Source organism: Anolis sagrei, chromosome 2, assembly GCF_037176765.1.
Source record: "Anolis sagrei isolate rAnoSag1 chromosome 2, rAnoSag1.mat, whole genome shotgun sequence".
Lineage (NCBI taxonomy): Eukaryota > Metazoa > Chordata > Lepidosauria > Squamata > Dactyloidae > Anolis > Anolis sagrei.
Window position 1 is genome coordinate 94,699,380 of NC_090022.1, and position 18,916 is coordinate 94,718,295.

Genomic DNA, 18,916 nt, shown 5'->3' on the forward strand with positions numbered 1-18,916 from the left:
TTGTGTCCAACTCTGGGAGTTAGTGCTCATCTCCATTTCTAAGCTGAAAAGCCAGTGTTGTCCATAGACACCTCCAAGGTCATGTGGCTGGCCTGAATGCATGGAGCGCCATTAATTAATGGACTAAATCCAACGAATCCTTTTTCATTATTTCTTTCAATTTCTTCATTCAAAATAATATTGCTTCATCATACAGTGAAGACTGATGCTTTTTTTAAAGGAGGGAAACAGTTGTTTAAAGAGTACTGGGAAGGAATTATGTGGCCCTCTGGATGTTGTGGAAGTGCAAATCCAACGCTCCTCATTCTTGGGCATGCTACTTGCTGAAGTTACAGTCTAATATGATTCCCCATCCCCCTTTGTGAAATCAATATCATTTGGAGAAACAGAATAAAAAGTTTGAACACAACCATCTAACTCCAAAAAAGGGATTATAACAGAAAGCAATAAATGTGGAAACTAAGAAGTAAATAAGGTTGTCAGGAATTTTGAATCAAATGGAGTTTACTTGATTCAGCATTAGAAGAAGTTCTGCCCATGCTGCAGTGTTTTTGGACAGTGGTTCTCAACCTGTGGGTCTCCAGGTGTTTTGGCCTACAACTCCCAGAAATCTCAGCCAAATCTCAGAAATCCAATTGTTAGGATTTCTGGGAGTCATAGGGCAAAGCACCTGGGGATCCACAGGTTGAGAACCACTGTTTTAGGATGACAAATCCCAGAATCCCCGAGAAGCTGGCCATGTTGACTAGTGGATTCTGGGAGTTGTCGTGAAAAATATTTTACCTTGCCAAGCTGTATTCTCATTGGGCAGCTCTGAAATGGTAAAAACAGTCCCTTATTTCCACAACAAGCCATTTTTTTCCAAAATCCAATGATCACAGGGATACAAAGTAAGGTGAAATCTTCTGAACAGGGCCACAGATAGCAAAACAACCACAGGAGTGTTAGTGCTTTCCTATGCTATCCTAACCTTCCCTCTCTCCCCCTCCATCGATCTGTCTACCTATACCTATACCTATATTTGACTGGAGTTATACTTTAAAAGGAGCCCCCGGTGGCACAGTGGGTTAAAGCGCTGAGCTGCTGAGCTTGTTGACCGAAAGGTCGCAGGTTCGATTCCGGGGAGCAGCGTGAACTTCCACTGTCAGCCCCAGCTTCTGCTAACCTAGCAGTTTGAAAACATGCAAATGTGAGTAGATCAATAGGTACTGCTCCAGCGGGAAGGTAATGGTGCTCCATGCAGTCATGCTGGCCACATGACCTTGGAGGTGTCTATGGACAACGCCAGCTCTTGGCTTAAAAATGGAGATGAGCTCCACACCCCAGAGTCAGACATGACTGGACTTAATGTCAGGGAAAAACCTTTACCCTATACTTTAAAAATATTCGGAAACATACAAATTAACTTAAAAACAGACTCGGGGACTGCCTGTATTTTCATTCTTGTTCAATTTCCATCCTGTTATGGAACAGCAATGTCACTCACATTTAAGGGAGAATAGAACCAAGATAATCCCCCAAATTTTTCCAGCCATAATTAGGAAACAAAACAATAAAATAAAACAAGATTTAAAACATATAAAATACTTTATTACAACTGTAAACTTTTTATATACACTTGAAATATGTACAAGGGGAAAAGAAACTTGAGGTTCAACTGACCAATCTGATGCTTTGTCAAAACACTTTCCTGCATATGGAATTCCACAAAGTGCATTTTAATGCATATTCTAAAGACTCTCAAAAATCCACTCAGATTTCTCTCGCTAATGACAAAATGTAAATTAACCATGGGATTTTATCATTTAGTACTGAAGGAATGTCAGATATATTGTTCACCTGAAAGGACTAATAAGATAGTCATCTGAAAAATGTCATAATGAAGCCAGGAAGTCGGATAATCAGGAATATCTGAATATCTAATATATGGAGCAAACTCTTTATCTGATTTTTCACAATTCAACAAACTAGACATATTTACACATCTGGAGAGCAAAGTTCCCTGTTAAACTATTTTGTTGAACTCAAAATCTCGCTATGACATAAATTATGTTAAACTTTTAAAAGGGTATTGCCTGTCTTCTTATGTAGCAATGGCAAGCATAAGCCATAGGTGTGACTAAAATATGTACTGACTGGTTACAGGTATGAAGAAACTTTTCATGTATTCTGACTGTCAAAATTTAAGACAGACTAGCATATAACAAGCTATTGGATGTCAAAGGACAGAAATTGACACAGTGTGACCATAAAAATAGCCCTCTCCTCACAACCACACTTGTTGACAGTTCAGTTTTAACATTGGGGAAAGTGTTGGAAATTCACAAATATGCCAGTTTAACAGGTGGTATTGGAAATAATATAATAATGGGTGAAATGAAGTTCACATCCTAACAAGGTATGGCGGTAAATCGTAGTGAATCCATCAAGGAAAACTCCACAGCAGCTCTGGCATCAATTTGAAGTAATTCTGCAGAAACAAACAAAAAGTTATGCATAGTGTAATTAGTGACATGGTTATTGCAAATTTTTTATATATTGTTTTGAAACATTTCACCATAGGACCCTTACAAATTTAACCAAACTGAAACAATTATGAAGCGGCACTATTCATTAATGAAACAACAGTTAAGTTTTTGTGGCTATATTGTATCAGAGAAGGGCATTGGTAAAATAAAGCAACATTATTGTACTGGAAAGTGTGGGCATATTTTAGCTACACTACATTGGTCAAGGGCTGTGAAACAGCTCCTGCCACAGCACCAGGCAGTGTGGGAAGAGGAAAGACACCCACACTGCTTTTTAATACTGTATTTGTGTATTTAATTATGTAGTTTTCCAAACTTTGATCTTCACAGTGTTTTTGGACTTCTGGTTTTCAGTGTGGCTAAAAGTCAGGAAGGTAGGAGCTGAAGTGCAAAACATCTGAAGAGTCAAAGTTTGGGAACTACTGGGTTAGATACTTCCATAACCTATGAGGGGATCCTACTGGATTGTGTCCATTTATTGAATAGCCATAAACAAAATGAAAGAAGAGCACATCAGAACCCTAAGGCAATGTATTTTTGTATGCAAAGGCTGCCTTAGCCATCTCTTAAGATAGAAAAAAAAACCTGCATTCTTTTAAAAAAGCCTAAGATGTTTCTGATGTTTAAAAATCAAGGACCCTATTACTTAGGTAGAAATGGGGAGATTAAGATGTTTAAACTATTTCACATATTTTGTCTCTGAATACGTGATAGCCCTTTCAGATAGAATTATTCTCAAACTGCTGAGGAAACAGAGAATGCTAATGTACCAATGAGTTTGCAGCTCAAGTTCTTTGCCACTATGGCGTTATAGTCCTGTGGATACACTGGGCCTAGTGTACATCTCAGAAGGACTTGCATGGAGAAACTTTGTAAATTATGCTTATCCTGCATATATCTATTCAATCTTCAGTTATACTTCATATGTTAAACTGAAAGTTTTTATACCTGTGTTTGTTGCATCTATGGCAGCTTCTGGGTCTTGAAAAGTAAGATCAAAGGAAAAACTTTGCATGCCAGTTTCATTAAGTAGGAATCCCTTCTCGCCAACACAAGTCTGGTGCCAGTTGGAGTTGTTAAAGAGCTGCTAGAAGACAAAATACCAAAGAGACATTAAATTATTAGTTTCCAAGGTCTTGATTACATTAAGTTTAATAGCCACTATAATCCATATCTTCAAAGGGACAGGACACAAGATAGATGTAAATAGAATGTGTAATCCCTTTGTCAACCCAAATAGTAAAGAATTATAAAAGAATTATATGATTTGTTGTTTTTTTAAAAAAATAAATAATTCAGTACATATTAGGCTGTAATAACTGCCAATGCCAGATTTGATGTTGTAAACGCATCTCATAAAAACGAAAGCAGCACCTTCTTTTGTTCTTCATTATAATACACACTCCTTGTGAGCCTTGCAAAGAGTCTGTAAACATGTTCACTTAAAAGTAGCATCAGGCAACAGTGGAAGTGGCTTGTCACCACATCTGCTGCAGCCCTACATCATTTTAATGCAGACTTGAATCAAGTGCAATTTTTGGTATTTGTAGGGAGTCTTGGAAGTCATCTCCTGTGGATACAGGAGATGACTTCCAGGGGCCTCTTGTATTGGCATGCATATTGCCTAGTTCTCAAGGACACACATAAGAAGTTCAGATGCAGGATATTCTCTTATTTTAATGGTCATGACAACACTTATAGTTCTAGATGGGGTAAGGCTATTTAAATGTCTTTCTGTTTACATGGAGCCTGCAAGTTACCTTATACTGAAACATTAAGCCCAATACTTGTGGTGGATGGTGGCTTCCATGTCAGAATGGCAGTGAATCCCAAATTTTAACACAATTGTACAAGGTACTGATGATATTTGAGATGAGCAGGGTTCAGAACCTTGGACAGCTTCTTTATAGAGTTTGGGCTAAAACTTGAAGACGATTTATTACCTCACCTGTGTGGAAGCCAGAAAACACCATGTTCCAGCATTGGCCAGTGGTGACCCCATGACAATGCAGGCTTCACCAAAAAACTTAATTTTTTTGTCTTAACAGGTTAGTCCCTTACTCTTTGACTGTGGTTCACTGAATGGTGATGACATTCCTTCACATTACATTTGCGTTTATTTATATTATGGATCTGGTTTTATAATTTCATTATATTTTATTGCTTTTAATAGTCCCTGGCTCCTCTGAGAGATCTCCAGATAGGTGGAATAGAAGTGTTTATATAGACCAGTGGTTCTCAACCTATGAATTTCCAGGTGTTTTGGCCTACAACTTCCAGAAATTCCAGCCAATTTACCAGCTATTAGGATTTCTGGGAGCTGAAGGCCAAAACATTTTGAAATCCACAGGTTGAGAACCACTGATATAAACATATTGACAACCTATAGTATTCCAGAGCTGTTATACTACAGTTCCCATCAATCCTGATCTCTGGATATGATGGCATTAGGTGCTGGAAGTTAAAAGTTAAGGGTAGCATCTGGAGAGCCACATGAGGTTCCTCAGTTCCAAAGTTCCAGATGTATAGTATATCTCAGGACCTCTTTGGGAGGAGACAGCAAAGCAGCTGTTGCAGTGATCTGCATATATGGACATTACATTATACCCAAGAGCATTTTGGAATAAAGAGAAAGTCTTACCGGGTAAAAATCTTGAGGAAAGCGGTCATCATCTTCATCAGTTACTGTAATGTTTGATGGAATTGGAAAGAGAGAGAAGAAAGAAGAATGAGTATTGCTCAGGAGTTTTTGTTGACTTGGTTTACTATTTTTATTTCTCTATTTTCTGCTACCAATAACTACTTAGTAGATGCCTGAAATGCTAAAGTTTTAAATAATGTATCAGTCTTGGCATGAATCCTATTTAATCCCAGCTGAAAGACAGCCACTACATCAACTGTTGAATGGTGGGTTGATAGGCAAATTCAGTTGATTAAATGGATCTGTTCCAATGGGGACAAACTATAAAGTTTAAGGTCCATATTTGAACAAGTATAGTTACTGACTTCTGTAGATTTATAGTACTGTAATAGGTATGTGCATCATTCCTTTCACAGGAAATGGCACAAACCAACTAGGGGTAAACACATTCAGTCTCACATATTCCAGTGCATGACTTTTAGATTGATCCAAAATCAATGGGTTGTAAAAATGCTGACGTTGCACATATTTATTTGTTCTTTATTTTATTTTGCATTTTCATTAAAGATAGCTTTCAAGGAGTCTAAGGAACTGAGTAAGTTCTATCTTTTAAGACAATGAAACCTCACCCTAACTTCCTGCCTTTTTGTATTCTTAATTTCTCTTCTCAATAGAGTTCTAATTAGCTACCCAACTGCTATGAACAATTAAATACTAACCATCAGAGGAGGATGGAATAGGTGACACTTGAAGTGGGTAGATGTCATTTGTGCTGTCAGGTAACTGCATTTCCATTGAGTGAGGCCTCCAGTCAGTATTAGTTAAGTCACATGTAGCAAGATCTGCAAAATTCATAGAAAAATGTCAGATTATAATAAAATAAGTTATTTCCTAGGGTTATCCCTAAGAATCTTGAATCTTTTTTATTCTAACCTCTTAGCTACTGCAAGATATGATCACCAACTTGCCAGTTCATGGGGAATAGGCATATCAAGCAGAATGTGAGATGCTGAGTAAAAAATAGCAATTTTTGTACTCATAACTTGATCATGAATTTCCCATAGGACTCTGGTTTGTCATGAGACTGCTGTAGAAAGCTGCATTAGACAGGCTATGCATATGCCTTCAAGTCATCTGTTGACTTAGGGGACTCCATGAATAGTGTTTCCTAGGGTTATTATGATCTGATATGGTTTTCTTAGACAAGAGGTAGTTTGCACAGGGATTTCTCAATGGGATCAATTATTACAATATAAATATCCCATGGAAGGTGACAGTGGATGATGACAAGAGAGACTTGGTATTCTAGGGATACTTCTCTATCCCTCTACTTTTAAGCATCATTATGTGAACCAAGCATCCTGAAAACCACTGAGTTTCTCACCTAATGTGCTTCCCACTTCCATTTCCGGTGAGGAGTAACTGGAAAGAGCATATCCACTGTGATCATCTGGTAGCTGGATACTGTTTGTTGCTTCAACTGTCTCTTCTTCTTTGATATCTTCTTCCACTGACTGCAAAAAAAAAAAAGGGAGACCTATTTAATTGCACAATCTCTACCTAGGTATTGTATGCAGTCATATTGGGACAGAAAGCATCACTTAAGTGACTGGAGATACCAGCTTCTTAAGCACAGACAATACATGCACATTTCTACATCAAATTGACATTTGAGTCATCTCTTAGAAACTGATATTCCAGGCAAAAGGTTTTGGCATAACCAATCTGTTGCGGTTTTGCCTTCAACATTTGAGATTATTTGCAGTTTAGTTTAATTGCCTATTTTATCTTATTGAAGCCTCAGGGTGAAACCTTAGATAGATAATACATGAATAAGGATGGTGGAAAGAAGTGGGAGCTCAGCCAGACATATTCTGAAAAAACTGTATTACATTCATGCTTAGGCAAAATGAGCAAACTACTTTCCCTTTGAAAAGTATCCTAACTATGCAGCTTGATTAGCCTTCAGAAACTCACAAACCAGCATCTTGTACAACTCAGCATGATGTAGTAGTTCCACAAATGGAACACAGCTTCCCATTCAACACACCATGGACCTGCCATAGAGTTACTGTAGCTCAGTCCCTATGACCAGTCTGTGACTGGTGGAGATAGTGATAGGTGAGGTCAGAGAAATGCCTGGGTATGTCCTTCTTGCCAGGTGCAGTTATGACATCAGCCACTGCAGTCCACTGGTGGTCTTATCAGATAATGTAATAATTTCGCATCTTGTTCTGTGGACATAGTCAGATGCTTCTTTGCAGCCATTGAATAGTATCCTTGAGTGGGCTGCAGAAACTTTATGTTAAGTCCAGTTGAGGTGTTTTAGTCATTCCAGTGATAAGGAAATACTAATCGCTTTCTTCAATGACCAAAAATAGGCATAATAGGCAATCAAATAGGCTTAAGATTGACTTGCACCTGCATACACCATTGATAGGATGCTATTTATAGCAGTGATTCTCAACCTGGTGTTTGGCCTACAACTCCCAGAAATCCCAGCCAGTTTACCAGCTGTTAGGATTTCTGGGAGTTGAAGGCCAAAACATCTGGGGGCCCTCAGGTTGAGAACCACTGATCGATAGGGTTCTATAAAGACTTATTCATACTTAGAGCAAATGCACTGAAAGCATCACCTCTCAGTCCATAAGGGCCCCAGAGCTAATGAACAAATAAAAACCAATTGAAACAATACAGGGATTTTTAAAAACTTATAAATACTCCTGAAAGTAGCTTAAAACTAATCCTAGATTCCAGTTTTAGAACAGTTTAAACAGCATTTTAAACGGTGAATGTGATTGTTTTGGCTACCCACCAGAGGCTTAAAAGAGGTGGGGCCAATCTATCATCCATGGGGAGGGAGTGCCACAAGGAAGGCATTGCTTAATGAAGGAGTGATTACTAAGAACTCTTGGAAAGCCCTCTTTTCTGAGCATGAACCCTGTTCCCTTCACAGAAAGTAAATTAAAACCCAAGCCTCCGAGACCTAGGTCATTATTCACTTCTTAACTACCAAAGTGAATATATACATACCTTTTTCACACTCTTGGCTCTTATGGACTTTGACTTCTTTTCTGCTCAAGAAAAATGGAAGCACATATTTAGTACAAAGAAAGAAGTGACATATAGTTCAGACAGCTGGAGAACAATTGAAATGCCAATCTTAAGTCTTGCACAAACAGTTCTCTTGTGACTTGCAATACTAATCCATCATGGCAAAATGGAGTCACCCTTATGTTACTCATACAAAACTGTATCTAGCACTGGAATACTGTCCCACTGATTTTAGTTAAACTTCACAGACTATAAGAGTGACAATTGGATGACCACAGATGAAACTGACAAAAATTAATTTCCAAAAACACAGCATTTGGTAGAGATTCTGTCTCTGACCCTGGAGGCAGCACATAGTGACCAAAGTTAATAGCCACTGGCAATCTTCTCTCCATGAATTTGTATAATCACTTTTGAAAATGAGGCAGGTTGATGGCCATGCCATGCCATGCCACGCCTCCTTGACTGATCATGCAAACTGCTGTCCAAAGAATCTTCTACATGACCTTTTGGCAATGGTCACCATGCATGTGTATGGCCCTTCCCCTAATCATAAATGATGACTACCATTCAAGAAAAGTATGATAACATGTCAAAATCATATTCTGAAACCAAATCTCTGTTGGGGGGAAGGCACATTTCACAACTATCCCATTTTTAGAATAATACCTTTTTTCTGTGTTTTAGCCGAGGTTTCCAGCATCCTGTAAACGCGAACAGCACTGGAACCTTTGCTAATACTTTTGTCCTTCACCTCTTCAATATCAGGCAATGAATTCATGGCACAGCGGAAATTCGCCTTCCATGTTTTAGGATCTGGCTGAACATCACCTTCTTTGTATCTCCCTGTAAAGTAGCAGATAACATAGATCTGGTTGAATGAGAAATAACATCTTACGACAAATCCCACTCATGGTCTGACAAGAACCCAGATTTACACATCCGTGTGTTTGATGGTGACTCCTTTAAGTCTGCATTACCCAGCATAACTCACATATTTGAACATGAGTTGAAGCTATACTTAATTTTTATTGTTCTTTTATTCTTAATTTTGATTATTATTTTCACCAATCACTCTATTTTAAGCATGACTGCAGTACTGGTCATGCTTTCATTTGTTATATGCCAATTGGAAGGTATTTCAACATCTCTGTCCTCAGGAAGGCATGACACCTTGACACGGAATTGCAACACTATGTATAATTCTTTGGAGACAAAAAACACACTTTAGATCGCTTAAGAAGATCAACCCCATGGCCAATCTAATAATATTAGATGAATAAGTAAATAAATTTAGTTGTAACAACAGATGTACTGAGAAGCATAAATAAGGGTCAATGAATGTAGGAATTGCAAGTTCCTATCTGGAATGCTATTGGATACTTGCCAACCACTTGCCACATTGAGCCTAGCCAGACTCTTAAGAGTTGGGTTCAAATGTTATTAACTTGGCAGAGGACTGCACCATTTCTTTCGCTGAATATGAGCCAGAAACTGGTCTTAGTTTGTGGCTACATCATGAAAAGCCAATCAACTGACAAGTAAAATACACTTCAATATTAGCCACACCCTGGCATGCAAATATTCTGGATTTCTTTGAGTTGGATATGGCCACTATACACAACAACCACAACTGTCCAGGAAAGTGTTTGTGGGATAGGGAGAAACAGGCAGGCTGTAAAGAGCTACTCTTTCTGCTAATTCCACAAAACAAATGGTCTCATACATGGCTACACAGAAGGAGCCTCTAGAAACAGTATGTCTTGGCCTCTAATAACAATAAAACCCACACATACCAGTATGGATGGCCCAACTTTTGAAAAGGGAAGCATCTTTCTCTAAGTCCCAACCATGCTTAGCAGCATGTTTCCATGGGATCTGGAAAAGCTTCTCCTCCTGCAAGACAGTACCAAGTAGATGTCAGTTGGCTTCGTATGTAAAACAAAAGTCATGAATACAAAGACATTTTTCAACAAAGAAAGTATTATAGTCTACTCTACATAGTATCTCCATGTAGCTATTGTACTGTCAATATAGTTTTCCTACTACTATATCAACATTATTACGTAATGTATAATTATTAATATAATAATAGCAGAATGAGGAAGACATTTGATATCCACCCTTTTTGATTTGGTGTCGTTTGTTGTAACATTATTCTAGGGAACCAAACAAAACCCACTGTCAACTTTCTTGGAAGATCAACCTGGAGGTAGGCATAGAAAATGCCTTCTCTGGGTAATGGAAAAGTCCATTTTATTGCTCTCAGAAGAAAAAGCTCTCACAGTTTTGACTGACTCAAGTCGATCAGAGGACCTGAGGGGAAGTGGCAGATTATATGAGAGAAGGCAATTCTGTAGGTAACCATGTTGGGCTTTAAAGATAATAAGCAGCACTTTGTACTTTGCTTGAAAACTAATTGGTACCAAGAGTAGTCTTAGCCAAGGTTTCTAATATTGAGGGATGCTATGAGTTGTAATCTAAATAACATGGCATTATTTTTCTGACCATAATTTGCTATTTACCCATACCTTGTTATCATATCAAATTAAATGTTTCTTGTGTTTTGAATTTTAAATTGAAAATATTTCACGTTGGCCCTTTATATAAAAAGCAGAGGAGATTTTAAAAGCATTCTCATACCTTATTAAGCCACAGAAGTCCCGCAAATGCATTGGAATTTATTTGTTTCTCCAGCCAAGGTCTCATGCGCATTCTTGTTTGTGGCATTTTGGCTCTGAAATGGAAAAAAAAAAACGCAAGTTATAGCAAAACTGTCATGTGATAGCAAAGAGAAGTTTCATTTCAGGAGTAGAGTCATTTAAAAAATCTATTGGAATCCAGCATTGGTGACCTGTTTTGAACTACAATCCTGTGAACAGACTGATCAGAGACTTAGTGCACACATGGAGGATGGCACTGTAAATCAACACCTGCCAATATTTCTGTCACATCAGCCTGTAGTGTCATGGAAATCTTGTCTGTCTTCCACAGAACTTGAGCATGCTTCTATACTATTCACTCTGTTCAAGGGGTCTTTCACCACCCTCCTAAGCTTAATGCTATTTTTTTTAGACATCTGAGTTGCTTACAATTAAAACATTACAGCACCTTAAAAAACATTTTTATGTCACTAATCTGCCTGTTTATTAATTTTTTTCTCCCAAAAGAAGACACTCAAATCAATTAGTCCAACATGGCTATTGCGCGAACAGCTCCGATACATTTCTGAAGAACACAAAAGGCTCTACCTCATAGCATTTGTTCGTCCCTTCCTCTTTGGCAGAAACAATGCCCTACATGTCCCAACAAGTTTCTGATATGCGCTGTATATTGTACCATTATACAAATTTGGAGTGTGCACATGAAGAATCAGGTTTTATCCATATTTGGTGAGGCGCATTTGGTGTGTGCTTCTGGATAGACTCCAGATTAAAGGGTGCTCTGAAAGGTGGTGAAAACCACTGCACCCAGCAGCCATCGACAATAGCAACTTTAGCAGGACTTTGAGGGGAGTGGGAAAACAAGCCATAGCTGCAAAGCAGGGAAGAGGACCCATTTAACCCAATTTACAATGGAATATTGTAAATAATGGGTGGGGTGAGGTAGAGAAAGGATTGTAAATTATTCTATATAGACTTTGAGGGAAGCGCCTTAAAATGATCTGGGTAAAAGTGGACCACCTTACTCAGAAAAGCACTGAATGACCAAACGCAAACAAAAACATTAGAAGAGCTCTTATAGTGGAAGCTGCCCACTATGAGAGCTGTTCTTATAGTGGGCACAGCTACATGCCCATAAGTTACACCGAACAGTCAAAAGACACTTTTAAGTATACTTTGTACACGTAAAAGCCTTGATATCAAAAGGCCATAAAGACCTGCAAGTAGGCAGTTAGCAACAATGGGTCTGCCAATGTTGAGACATCTCATACATTAGGAATAGTTAGGGAGGGGTTGCCATCTAACATTTGAATCCTAAATGCATTCGGCATACAAAACCATTTGTTTTCATAGGTCTGTATTAGAGAATTAAGACGATTGTGCCTTACTATCCACAATTAGCTCAGTCAGTCCCATTGATTTCCATGAGAACTGAATGCAAGGAAATGAAGGAAATATTTGGGACACAAATTCTTTTTTATCTCAGATGCAATTCCACAAATTTGTGGGTCAGTGCTGTACTGAAACATGGAGCTGATTTACAACCTTGATGTCTACAGGGCACAAGGGGTCAGCTATGTACAGTATTCTTGGCAAGCAATTCCTAGGCCTCTTAAATTAAAGTTAGTCAAGAACTACACTCAAAAGACGTACCTAGGTCTACTTGGGTTAAATGGGATTTAACAGTTGCTGAATTTCCTTTGCAATGTCACCGACAGACCCAGAGCACAGTTTCTTGTCTGTGCCAAGGGACTAGATGCGTCTTGTAGGCCACATTGCTGCAAATTGTTTCTTAAAACTTTGGAGGCATGTTTACAAAGCAGCGTGAGATACAGCGGGGAGAGGAGCCATTTGGCACCAGTCAACACAAACCCAGCCAATTTCCTGCTTGTGCTTTTCTGAATTGGGACTGTGCAAATTTCAGATTGCCGATTAACACTCTAAAGGACAACTGGGCATAATAATAACAACAACAACAATAACAACAATAACAACAACAATAACAATTTATTAATAGATGTGGAGTTAGTAATAAGAGTCTAGTCTCAACTGTTATGATTCTTGAACAAAAACAAACAGGAAGGAATGTTCCAAGAATGTCAATTGCTGCATAGAGGCCTCCCGCTGCCCTAATGGAGCCTTGTAACAGAAAGAAGCTTCCACAGTCAGATTAGCTATGAGGGCTGCAGTTTAAGTGGTGGACTAGAACGCACTCTGGAGACTAGGGTTCAAATCCTCACTCAGCTATGGAAACCCACTTTGGGCAAGTCTGTTGGCTTCAAAGGCAAAGTAAAAACCACTCTGGATAAATATATCCAGGGAAAGCCATGATAGGCCTTAGAGTAGGCGCCTGCACAACCTGTGGCCCTCCAGGTCTTTGGGCCTCTAACTCCCAGAAGCTCTAGCCAACTGTTCCAATGGCTGGGAATTCTGGGAGTTGAAGCCCAAAGCACCTGGAGGGTTGCAGGATATGCAGGCCTGCCTTTGGGTAACCACAAGCTGGAAAGAACTAATATAGAATTAATGCAGTTTGACGCCACTTCAGTTGCCATGGCTCAATGCTATGGAATCTGGGAAGTTGTTTAGCCTTCTCTGCCACAGAGTGCAAGTGCCTCACCAAATAACAACTCCCACAATCCCATAGCATTACTGCATGGCAGTTCCAGTAGCATCAAACTGCAATAATTCTACAGTGCAGATGCCCCTGATGATCTTCCAGCCTTTTCCGACAGGTCTTAAAAGACTTGTCTTGGCTCACTGGTATTGTTGGCACACTGGCTTTATTGGCCAATTAATATTTTAAGAACTATCTTAATGATTGTGGGTGTGTCTATATAATTTATGCATTATGTTTTCATATAAAATGTAAGGTAATAGGTTAGGTTATTATTTATTTTTTGTTCAATTTTTATTGTAGCTGTTGTTTCTTTTTGATATTTCATTAGTTTGGTTTGTTGTGAGTTTTCCAGGCTGTATGGCCATATTCCAGAAGCATTCTCTCCTGATGTTTCGCCTCCATCTATGGCAGGCATCCTCAGAGGTTATGAGGTCTTTAATTAATTTGGTTTTGAATTTTCATTTATGAATGTGTTTGTCATTGAATGTTTGCTATCTTTTGTTAGAATCCTCCCTGAGTCCCCTCGGGGAGAGGGCGGAATACAGGTAAAGTTTTAATGTATTGTTGAAAACTTTCATGGCTGGAATCACTAGGTTGTGGTGAGTTTTCTGGGCTGTATGGCCATGTTCCAGAAGCATTATCTCCTGACATTTCATCTACATCTATGGAAGGCATCCTCAGAGTTGTGAGACCTCACAACAACCCAAATAAAGTTTTATTATATTGTTGTTGTTTTTCCATCTCAACTAAGTTTAGTGTATTCATTTGTTTCCTTAGTAGGTCCAATTGGTATTGGATCTTTTTGTCCTGAGGATTTATTTTAGCCTGTGTTAACATTTTTTATAATTTCTTCTTCTGTTTTGTAGTATTGTTTTCTTTTCCTGTTTTCTCTTATACCTTGCTCTATGAGTTGCCCTCTCATGTAGGCCTTACTGGCATCTCATATTATTTCTATTGGTGTATCTTTTTCTGTATTTAATTTAAAGTATTCCATTAATAATCCGCCCTGGATTAAATGGTCGTTTAACCTACATTTTCTTACTCTGTCTTTTTCTTCTATATTTTCTATTACTATTTCTATGGGAGCATGGTCTGACTTTAAGATGGAGAGTATTTTAGTTTTGGTTACTTTTGTTATTATTGTTGACACTGTGTATCAAGGGGGCAAAGCTAGGTTGGTTTCCCGTGCATGTCCTGCCATAGATGCAGGCGAAACATCAGGAGAGAATGCTTCTGGAACATGACCATACAGCCCGGAAAACTCACAACCACCCAAATAAAGTTTATTATATTATTATTGTTGTTGTTGACACCGAGGATCAAGGGGGCAAAGCTAGGTTCGTTTCCCTGAACACTTTGCCTCATTTTTACAGGTATTACTTCCTGGTCCCAACAACACAAAAAATACTTTCGCACTTCTGGGCAGTTAGTTCCTTTTGGCAGCTCTGGAAGGAGTAGAGATTATCACTCTTTGCGTGTTTAACAAATGGAATAATTGGTGCAGTTATTACAACAAGCAGGGGCCAACTTGGGCCTTCTGTCCAGATGTTTTGGACTTCACCTCCCACCATTCTTAACAGCCTCGGGCCCCCTCGAGCTTAAGCGGCTGAGGGGGAAAAGGAAAGGGCCCGAGGCTGTTAGGAATGGTGGGAGGTGAAGTCCAAAACACCTGGACAGAAGGCCCAAGTTGGCCCCTGCCTGGTCTTGTGCCTTCTCTGCCCAAAAGTGCTGTTGCCTCGCCAAACTATAACTCCCACGATTCCATAGCATTGAGCCAGGACAGCTGAAGTGAGTTCAAATGAACTGAATTCAGGAGACTTGCTGCCCGCTCCCACCATCCTCTCCCACCTTGGAAGCAACCCAGAGAGGATCCATCACAAGCGAGGCCTCTCTTTTCCATGGGGGGCTCCTGGCTCGAGGCGTGAACTTTTGATCTCCCCCCGTTTCCAAGTGTCCCAGCATCCGGTTTGCTCACGCTGGAGTAACTTCTCGGTCAGCATCTGAGCCTGAGCAACTATGGACCTCCGCCTCAAGAGCTTGGCCTCCGCTCCCCTTCTGCCGGAAACGGGCGCGACTTTTTTCTATTGCCGGGCTTTTGCCGCGCGCACCGGGGACCTGAAGAGAGAAGCCTCCCACAAGGATGGGGAGACATCCGGGCGCCCCCTGGGCAACGACAATTCTCTCACACCAGAAGCGACTTGCAGTTTCTCAAGTCGCTCCTGACACAGAAAAAAAGATTGCTTTAAAGTGACTTCCAACGGACTTGTTGGAAGAAATAGGTGCCCAGTTCACTCCGTTGCAGCGCCTTCCCCTTCGGGTGCATCTACACTGCAGGATGAATACGGTTTGGCACCACTTTACCCGCCCGTGGCTCAATGCTATGGAATCCTGCGAGCTGTCGTTGGATGAGGCGCCAGCCCTCCTTGGCACACAACCCTCCTCCTGATTGCATAGCATGGAGCCATGGGATCAAGCCGCATTCATTCCACCGTGTAGATGCATGCATGCTAAAGAAATCCTTGCAGAGCTCGAAGGGAACTCTTGTTTGTTACCCGTGCAGAGGAGAAACTTGCACCGAAGTGAAGCCAAATGCCACAAGGAAATAAATAAATAAATAAATAAATAATAATAATGTATATATATTATATATTATATTATGTATAATATATAATAAAGTATATATTTTATATTATATATTATATAATATATAATATAACACAGAATAGAATAGAATATATAATATATATAATACAATATAATATAATATAATATAATATACATCATATATATAGGTTCGAATCCGGGGAGTGGGGTGAGGTCCCGCTGTTAGCCCCAGCTTCTGCCAACCTAGCAGTTCGAAAACATGCCAATGTGAGCAGATCAATAAGCACCGCTCCGGCGGGAAGGTAACGGCGCTCCGTGCAATCATGCCGGCCACATGACCTTGGAGGTGTCTATGGACAACGCCGGCTCTTCGGCTTAGAAATGGAGATGAGCACCAACCCACAGAGTCGGACACGCCTGGACTTAATGCCAGGCGAAAACCTTAATATAATCATCATCATAAATAATAAAAGTGTGATCCAACACAACAACTATCATAGTTATCTTGTTTGCTGCGTACTAATCTTGTTGTATATCAAATAGTAATAAAATTATCATTGTTATTATTGTTGTTATTATTTTATCCCTGAAAGGAGACTCAAATCCAAATCAGAGTGCAAAGGAGTTCCTCGGACCCACCTTCTTCGCTTCTGTCGCGGATGGGCTGCACTGGCTTGCTTTCCTCCTCGCTGCAGAACAGAACCGGAGCGATGCCTGTGGCTGCACCTGATCTCTAGGCTCCTCTTTCTTTCTTTCTCCGTCCGGGTCTGGCACCTTCTGCCCGCGCTGGACCCAGGGCGGTGTGGTATATCTCCCGCAGGTCCCTGGGAATCCCCAGCCGAGGGAGCCGTGCGTGGCGTCCAATCAGCGCCGCCGAGGGGAAGGGCTGCGCCAATCAGCGCCCGGCAGGGAGTCCGCTTCGAGCGCCGCATCATTTCGGGGAAATCAGCCTGTTGTAGCACCAGAGACCGAAGGGGAAGTCCGGCTTCCCTGGCCCCGCCCCTCGGCCCGCGGCCCTGGAGCCTCGTTGGCTGGCTACTCCCGGCTGGGAGGGAGAGCCAGGGAGGGCGCATCTACACTGCAGAATGAATCCAGTTGGACACCGCTTGCACTGCCATGGCTCAGTACTTTACAGTCGTGGGAGTTGCAGTTTTGGGGAGGCAGCAGTACTTCTTGGCAGATGGGGTTCAAGTCCCCCATTACTCCATAGCAATGAAAAGGGCGCTAAACTGCATTCATTCTACAGTGCAGATGGGCTGGGACTTGGGACATCCAGTTCTAACCCATACTTACTACTTCATCGCACTAGAGAATGAACCCACTTTAAATCTGGTTGCTGCCTCCTGCAGAATTTTGGGGTTTGTAGTTTAGGGAGGAGCCTTTAACAGCCTCACTTTGGGCGCCTGTCTTCTAGGCAGCATCTACGCTGCAGAATGAATGCAGTTAGACACCACTTTAACTACCATGGCTCAATGCTATGAAATTCTAGGAGGTGTCGTTTTGCAAAGTTTTGAGCCCTCTCTTCCAAAGAGTGCTGGTGTCCTATCAAAAAAACTACAAGGAGAATCCGGTGGCGCAAAACCCTTGCGCCAGCAAGACTGCTTGACCGAAAGGCGGTTCAAATCCAGGGAGCAGGGTGAGCTCCTATCTGCCAGCTCCAGCTTCCCATGCAGGGACAAGAGAGAAGCCTTCCACAAGGAAGGTAAAACATCTGGGCGTCCCCTGGGCAACATCCTTGCAGATGGCCAATTCTCTTACACCAGAAGCGACTTGCAGTTTCTCAAGTTGCTCATCACACCCAAAAAAAACCAAACTACAGATATTATTCCACAGCCATGGCAATTTTCTATGCCATCGTTGGTAATAGGACTTACGCATCCAGAGATTTTGCAATCCATGGAGGTCCTGGAACCAAATCCCAGAACATAGGAAGGGCCCACTGTACACGCACACACAAGCATTAGGACAAATGTTTCTGGGAGCACACTGTCAGTTCTTCCAGCTCTGAAATAGCCCTTGGAATCTGCTCATGTCAGTCCACCATGCACAGGAAAAAGAAATCAGATCTCAGCAGAGATGTCTTTTGGCAGCTCCTGAGGATAGCTTTGTACAAACTTCCTGTATGCATCACAGACATTGAAACATTATTTCCCATACCTTAGTTCAGATGTGAACCAAAACAGAATCAGAAGAAGACTGAGGGCCCTTCCAGGCAGGCCCTGTATCCCAGGATCTGATCCCAGGTTTTCTGCTTTAAACTGAATTATATGAGTCTCCACTGCCAAATAATCTGGGATAAACAGAAAACGTGGGATCAGATCCTGGGATATAGGGCCTGCCTGGAAGGGCCCTGGGACCTTGACAGGCAATCATGAAGGAACTCAAGGAGGTCCTTAAGTGTAAAGATATGCGTATCAGTAAATCCCAAAGGTCAGGATCATCCAGGCCACAAACCCAATTACTATGCATATGCAAGAAAGTTGAGAAAGTTAACGCGGGGGGGGGGGGGGGGGAATTGACTTATTTGAAATGTGGTGCTGGGGAAGAGCTGTATGGATACCATGACTACTCAAAGGACAAGTGAAGGGGTCTTGGAGCAAATCATGCCTGAACAAGAAGTGAAAATTACTAAATCAAGGCTGCTATACTTTGGCCATGAGACAATATGACTCATAGAAAAGGCAATAATCTTTGATAAAGTCAAAAACAGTAGGAAAAGAGAGAAACTGCAGCACAAGTAGATCAATTTAGTCAAGGAAGACATTAACCTGAGTAAAGAATTGTTGATGACAGATTTGGAACTCTCTCT

General features: G+C 40.7%; 1 protein-coding gene across 2 annotated transcripts; it reads right to left on the reverse strand.

Moving 5' to 3' along the window:
* Positions 1–1,568: 1,568 nt before the first annotated feature.
* On the reverse strand, positions 1,569–17,002 carry IRF1 (interferon regulatory factor 1). Of its 2 annotated transcripts, none has more exons than XM_060765228.2 (10): positions 16,747–17,002; positions 10,867–10,960; positions 10,020–10,119; positions 8,893–9,069; positions 8,203–8,243; positions 6,554–6,683; positions 5,889–6,011; positions 5,170–5,213; positions 3,477–3,612; positions 1,569–2,470 (listed from the first exon to the last, which is right to left on the reverse strand). In XM_060765228.2, the coding sequence occupies exons 2-10, from the start codon at positions 10,951–10,953 to the stop codon at positions 2,391–2,393; spliced, it is 918 nt and encodes a 305-aa protein (XP_060621211.2). In that variant the 5' UTR covers positions 10,954–10,960; positions 16,747–17,002; the 3' UTR covers positions 1,569–2,390. The 2 variants fall into 2 exon arrangements, with proteins under 2 accessions (XP_060621211.2, XP_060621210.2); XM_060765227.2 differs by having other exon boundaries at positions 3,477–3,615; positions 16,747–17,000.
* Positions 17,003–18,916: the final 1,914 nt, after the last annotated feature.

Bases quoted from the DNA above. Each gene is read 5' to 3' on its own strand.
- IRF1 (XM_060765227.2), bottom strand. From the start codon at position 10,953: ATGCCACAAACAAGAATGCGCATGAGACCTTGGCTGGAGAAACAAATA. The intron at 9,070-10,019 runs GTATGTGTGGGT...GCTACTTTACAG, and splicing joins AAGTTGGGCCATCCATACTG to GGAGATACAAAGAAGGTGAT. The intron at 8,244-8,892 runs GTATTATTCTAA...TTTCTTGAGCAG, and splicing joins GGCTAAAACACAGAAAAAAG to AAAAGAAGTCAAAGTCCATA.